At 27.1% G+C, this 5,621-nt stretch overlaps 1 protein-coding gene across 1 annotated transcript; it reads left to right on the top strand.

Moving 5' to 3' along the window:
* On the top strand, nucleotides 1-3,332 carry LOC139425219 (uncharacterized). Its single transcript, XM_071179152.1, has 2 exons — nucleotides 1-171; nucleotides 2,571-3,332. The coding sequence occupies exons 1-2, from the start codon at nucleotides 15-17 to the stop codon at nucleotides 3,329-3,331; spliced, it is 918 nt and encodes a 305-aa protein (XP_071035253.1). The 5' UTR covers nucleotides 1-14; the 3' UTR covers nucleotide 3,332.
* The last annotated feature ends 2,289 nt before the right edge of the window (nucleotides 3,333-5,621 follow it).

The following is a 5,621-nucleotide window of genomic DNA, read 5'->3' as shown; positions in this document are numbered from 1 at the left end:
TTTTTTGTGCCGTGATGTCATCTTTTGATTGTGATGAGGAAAATACAATACAAGAGACAAAGAAGGATTCCAAAGTAAATAAGGATCATGAAACAAAGCTGGAAACTGATTTGAAATTACTTCAAGTGAACGAAATGAATAGAAATTCTAAATCTTCCACAACTGAGGAAGGTAATAACAAAAACTTCGTTGTTTTTGTTGCCTGGTTGAATACTTTAAGAAAACAAAATCAATTCAAACGCTTACATGATTTATGAGGCGATTATTTTGAAATTAAAATGATTTAATTTTAAAATAACTATGCATGCAATAAAATTTTAAAAGTATTCCGTATTTGAAATTAAAATTTATAATTTAATTGAAATTATTTTCATAAATTAATCAAAATTTTTTCTAAAATTAAAATTAATTAAACTTACTTTTTAAACTTGAAATAACTAAAAATTATTTTTAAATATGAAATTAATTAAAATCGTTATGAATTTTAAAACTAATTTAAACTATTTTTAAAATTAAAATTAATAAAAAAAATTGGATTACATTTATTTTAAAAACTAAAAATTAAGTAATTTGATTTTTTTAAGTTAAAATTAAAAAAATTATCACTGGGATTTTTTGTTATAGCTGAAACTGATGCAGTAAAATAATCGAGGGCATTTAAATAAAAAAAAAGATGTTTGTTTGAGCAGCAAAATAGACGCCAAAATAAGATTTATATTTGTAATAATTTATTTCAGTATTTTTTATTTTACTTTGAAAAAGCTTCCTACAAACAATATATTTCTCCTCGAAAAATACTGCATCTTTCGATTTAAAAAAAGTGCTTGGTCTGATACGTAAATATTTCAGTAAATAAATTTTATTTTACATCTTTTTTCATCCTTTTTTTATTCTTTTGTATTAATTCAAGTCAAAATAAGTGAAAAATATTATATTTAGCATTTTAAAAATGTATGGTCAAGAAGTACAGCATAAAACGTTGGTCATACTTTTAGCGTTAAAGGTAAAACGTGGCTCACTTCCAGTCAAAGATTTTTTAATCTGCATTTATTTAGATCTTAGTTTAACAGTTATTCATCATTGAAAGTTCTTTAATTTACAAAATCATTCATTTATAAATTTTTGAACATGAATGAAAAAAAAATTCAAACTACTTTTTTCGGATTTCATATTTTAGTACAAATTTAATTCTGATAATCTGACAGAATTGCTTAGTAACTTTTCGACTATTTTTATATAGTTTAAAAATACCAAAATATATATTTGCTTTTAACAGAGAGCCAGAAAGAATATATAAAAGAGACACCGATATCCCATCAGCGTCAAAGGGTTAATTGATAACTGGATTTTGTCTTTAACAGTTAAGATTTCTGATTAATTAACAAAAGAACAGATACTACTGGATTTGTAAATGGATTCTGATAAATAGATGGCGCTGCTGACTAAAAATATCAACAATCTTTTAAGCAATATATTTTTCATATATATATGGGCATGTGTTCTTCCGTATTCATGGGAATCTGTTAATTGTTTTCTTAGACAGCGCCAAGTTGTTTGTACGAGTTAACATTGCCGTATAAAATTATTCAACAGCGAATTTTGTGGGCTAAAGTTTTATGAATTAATTAATTTGGATACTTAGCTTGAATAATACAGTTACCTGAAAAAGCAGCAAACCTGAAATTTTTATTTTTTCTGTTTTTCTTAAGAATTTTTTTTCTTTCATTGGTGGGTTTTATGTATCATTCAAATAAGAAAAAGGTACAATTTTAAAATAAGAAACAACTTTAATTGTCTAAAATAAACTAAGAAGTCCTCTTTGTTTTCAAAAATAGGAAAAATATTCTTTTAAAATAATATTCCGGAAAAGGATGCTCATCTAGACATTTTTTTAATAATTAAAAAAGTCCTTAAATGCGAAAACTTGGTGAAAAATTTAAAGAAACTCTGAATTCTTGATCAAAAATTAATCACATATCAGAAATCTTGATTAAAAACTAGGGTAGTAGCTAAAAATTTTTGAAAATATTAAAATAAAATTCTAATTTACAAAGGCTTATAGATTAATTTCTACTGGTTACTGAGGCAAATGTGAGTCTCACATGGAAGCTCACACCAATCTGTCATGGCATTCTATTAATCAGTTTGAGAAAGATGACCAATCTTATCTCGCATCTCAATTATTAGTAGTAGTTCAGAAAAGTACTTATCTTACGTTGCGCTTATCGATCACTAAAAACAGTCTAAATTTCATTAATTTATTACATAATAAATTTTTCATCGAATTTTTTTGGTTTCACAATCGAATGTTCACCCTATTTATGGGTTCTAGTGAGCAGCCTCAATTTAATTTAGATATCCAAAATTACCAAGAATAAGAGATAATTACTACTAATCAATTTAGCCATGAATTTTTTCTTCTAAAAACTGATGGATTCATATAATTTTATTCGTACCAATATTGACTACCAATATTGACAATCTAAACCGCAAAATGTTTAGGCACTCTGAAATAATACTTTAAGTTGCATGACTCAATCCTTACTGAAAATAATTTTTCATTTCTTCAGGAAGTACTGTTAAAAAGAAATCTTCAGCGCATAACCTCAGTCATGAAGAATCAGCTAGAAACACAAAAAGACCTGAACCATCATTTAGAGACACATTTCTTTCAAATACAGTTCCTTCAACGCAAAATACTCGCAGCATGAGATCAACTACTGAAGCGGGTAATTTAGGAGCTGATGCAGAAAATTGGAGGAGTTTACGAAACCCTAATCCAAAGGAAAAGAAAGAATCTATTTCCGTTTCAAGTTCGTTAAATTGGAGAGTCCCTAACTTTAAATATGAAAGATTGAAACAAAATGATAATTCTGCACCAAGAAAATGGTGGAATGATGATATAAGAGAAAATCAATCTAGATCATACGAAAACAAATCGGCATATCTTAAAAATAGAGATACATCAAAAAGGGGCTATTGGGCACTTTCTTGTGCACTTGATATTGAACTTGAGAATGGATTAACGGAAGGAGAACACATTCAGAAGTGTGTGAATGAACTTCATGAACAAAATGCCGGGTTATTCGCAACTCATCCTGACGTGTTTAAGAAACCCCACAAAACAATTAGAATTTTTTGTTACACTTCTAATTATAAAGATAAAGTACACGTTGCTAAAGTTGCAGATATATTGGTTGAAAAAATTGGGCATTATCCGTATTGTTTTTTCTATTTTCATGAAAAAAGGCCTTTATACATGAGAACATGTGAAAAGGAGATCTATGAATTTAATAAAAATAATTGGAAATTAATTGACATCAGTGAATAAGTTTCGCTGGTAGTGGACTGTAATTGCGACATAATAATTATAATTCTAAACATTTGTAATTATATTTAATTAGCATTTATATTTATATTTAATTAGCGTTTATAATTATATTTAATTAATATTTTTAATTATTACATAATAATCATAAACATTTTCTTAAATATGTTTATCGACTAGTGAATGTAAAAATGTATAAAATTTTGAATAATAAATTTTTTTAAAAGTTCTAATTTTGGAAATATATTTATTGAAAATGAATTCTTATTCTAGCCATTATGCGGTTTTCAGTTGAAAATACTTAGTGACATAGTAACTTAATCATTACATTAATTTTTTCACTGTCCTTGTTACTTTATACCGATTATAAAGGAATATAAAAGTTTTTTTAACAGATATTTAAAGTATCATCTAATCTCAAGTTTTGTATGCCTATTTTCATGTCTTATTTATAAAAAATAAATCTTAGTTTACAATGAGTTTTTAAATAATTTCAGGTGATCTATCTGATAGTTTAAAAAAATGCTATGCATAATTTTTTTTAAAAAAAAGTTGTAACAAATATCTTTTACGTAATTAATGAAAATTATGAAAATTTATGTTGATTGGAAATATACCTCATGTTGGTAATGAGTGCATCGTGATACTTTGATCAATTAATTATGCATATCAAATTTTTTTTAATTTGGAATTAGTTTAAATTTTTTCTAAGAATGTTTTGTATGAAACTGTAAATATGAAATATTAATAAGTCTTAAATTGATTCCTTTCTTAGGTTTCAGATATATTTTGCACAAACTATGCACAGAATCTATTTTTTAAGCTATGAATTACGAAACAACTTATATCATGAACTGGCTGAATACCTACTCTCCATGTAGGGGGGAACAAAACTTATCAACAACTCAGTTTTGAAAAACACTACGTAATCGTGAATAAAACTGAAACAATACATATTGACAAAGTTAATAAAGCCAGAAAATAATTCCAAATCTTTTTCCAATTTTTAATAATTATTCGTTGCTTTTTTCGGGTAGTTTTAGTTGTTCACTTTCAGTTGCTCCACGTTTTTAGCTGCTTTTTTCATCAAAATAAAGATTAACAGCATTTAGTATCATTTAGCTGATTGAAACAAACTCATGATAGTCAAAATTTACTGCTATCAAACAAATTTTTCAAGTATTTATTCCATTAGCGAGGCCGTAAAGAAATAATTCTCCAGTACCCACGTGAAAACAATAGAATATTATGTAATTTTGATGCTTAAATAGATACGGAATATAATAATAGAATACTTTTTACCCGTATTAATGTATTTGGTACATATTAATACTGCACCAATCACCATAATACCAGAAATGTCTATTACCAAAATAATTAAAGGGAGTCAATGTGGTATATACCAATAATGTTAAAACAGACTTTTTTCAATGTATCCATTCTCAGCATTTAAACAAGATATTGATTCAGTTTTTATCACATAATATTAATATATGCTTACAGTGATAGCTGTTAATACATATCTTTGGCAATATTTTTTAAAAAAAAGTTATGAACGGAAACCTTTTAATTTTTTTAAAATAATTTCATAATGTTTGAGAAAAAATATTTCATAACTCAAAAAGTATTCCTGTTAACTCTAAAACATTATTCCAGCATGCAACTGATATAATCTCAAATATCGCCAAAATTTCTTACAGCGATGCCATAAGTAGTTTCTTAGAAAAGGTACATCGAAAAAGGTCATGGCCTATCGAACCTTCGTAAGCATAATTTCATTTCTCCAATGCCCACCTGTGTTAACATCTGTCAATTCAGGTATTTACAGGGCGATTTTGTTGGTCTCTCTTTCAGGGGCACCATATTAGGTGGGCGAATGTCGCTCTCACAGTGAGGGCAGATAATGCAGAGAAGGAAAGAACATCGAACATCTTTGTCCGAGATTCGAAACCAGAACCTTTCTGATGCAAGGACAGTTCCTTGCCCCCTACCCAGACCGGTCGGCTCGTGAGCATCAATAACAACAATAATTGTATGACAATTTTTTTCGTTCCTCATAAATTCTCATACATATTCTTACATCATATCCATTTAAATATCCCTTGAATGGGCCAGTAAAAAAATTTTTTTTACTGTAATAGAGGATAGTCGTCTAAATCGCAAACTATTCAAGTTTAAATTTTTATCAGTTACAGATTATTAACTATTACATTTGAACTATTTCAACAATAAAATACAGCAATTATATTATTTATTGATAGCAATATTTGCGCAGTACATTGTGAAAATTAAT

Source organism: Parasteatoda tepidariorum, chromosome 3 (assembly GCF_043381705.1).
Source record: "Parasteatoda tepidariorum isolate YZ-2023 chromosome 3, CAS_Ptep_4.0, whole genome shotgun sequence".
Taxonomy (NCBI): domain Eukaryota; kingdom Metazoa; phylum Arthropoda; class Arachnida; order Araneae; family Theridiidae; genus Parasteatoda; species Parasteatoda tepidariorum.
The sequence above is the reverse complement of the archived record's forward strand: the minus strand, read 5'-3'. Positions and strand labels throughout refer to the sequence as shown.

What these genes read in the sequence shown, in the direction of transcription:
- LOC139425219 (XM_071179152.1), top strand. Translation starts at nt 15, where the DNA reads ATGTCATCTTTTGATTGTGATGAGGAAAATACAATACAAGAGACAAAG. An exon ending in ATCTTCCACAACTGAGGAAG is followed by an intron (nt 172 to 2,570) that starts GTAATAACAAAA and finishes TCATTTCTTCAG; the next exon opens with GAAGTACTGTTAAAAAGAAA.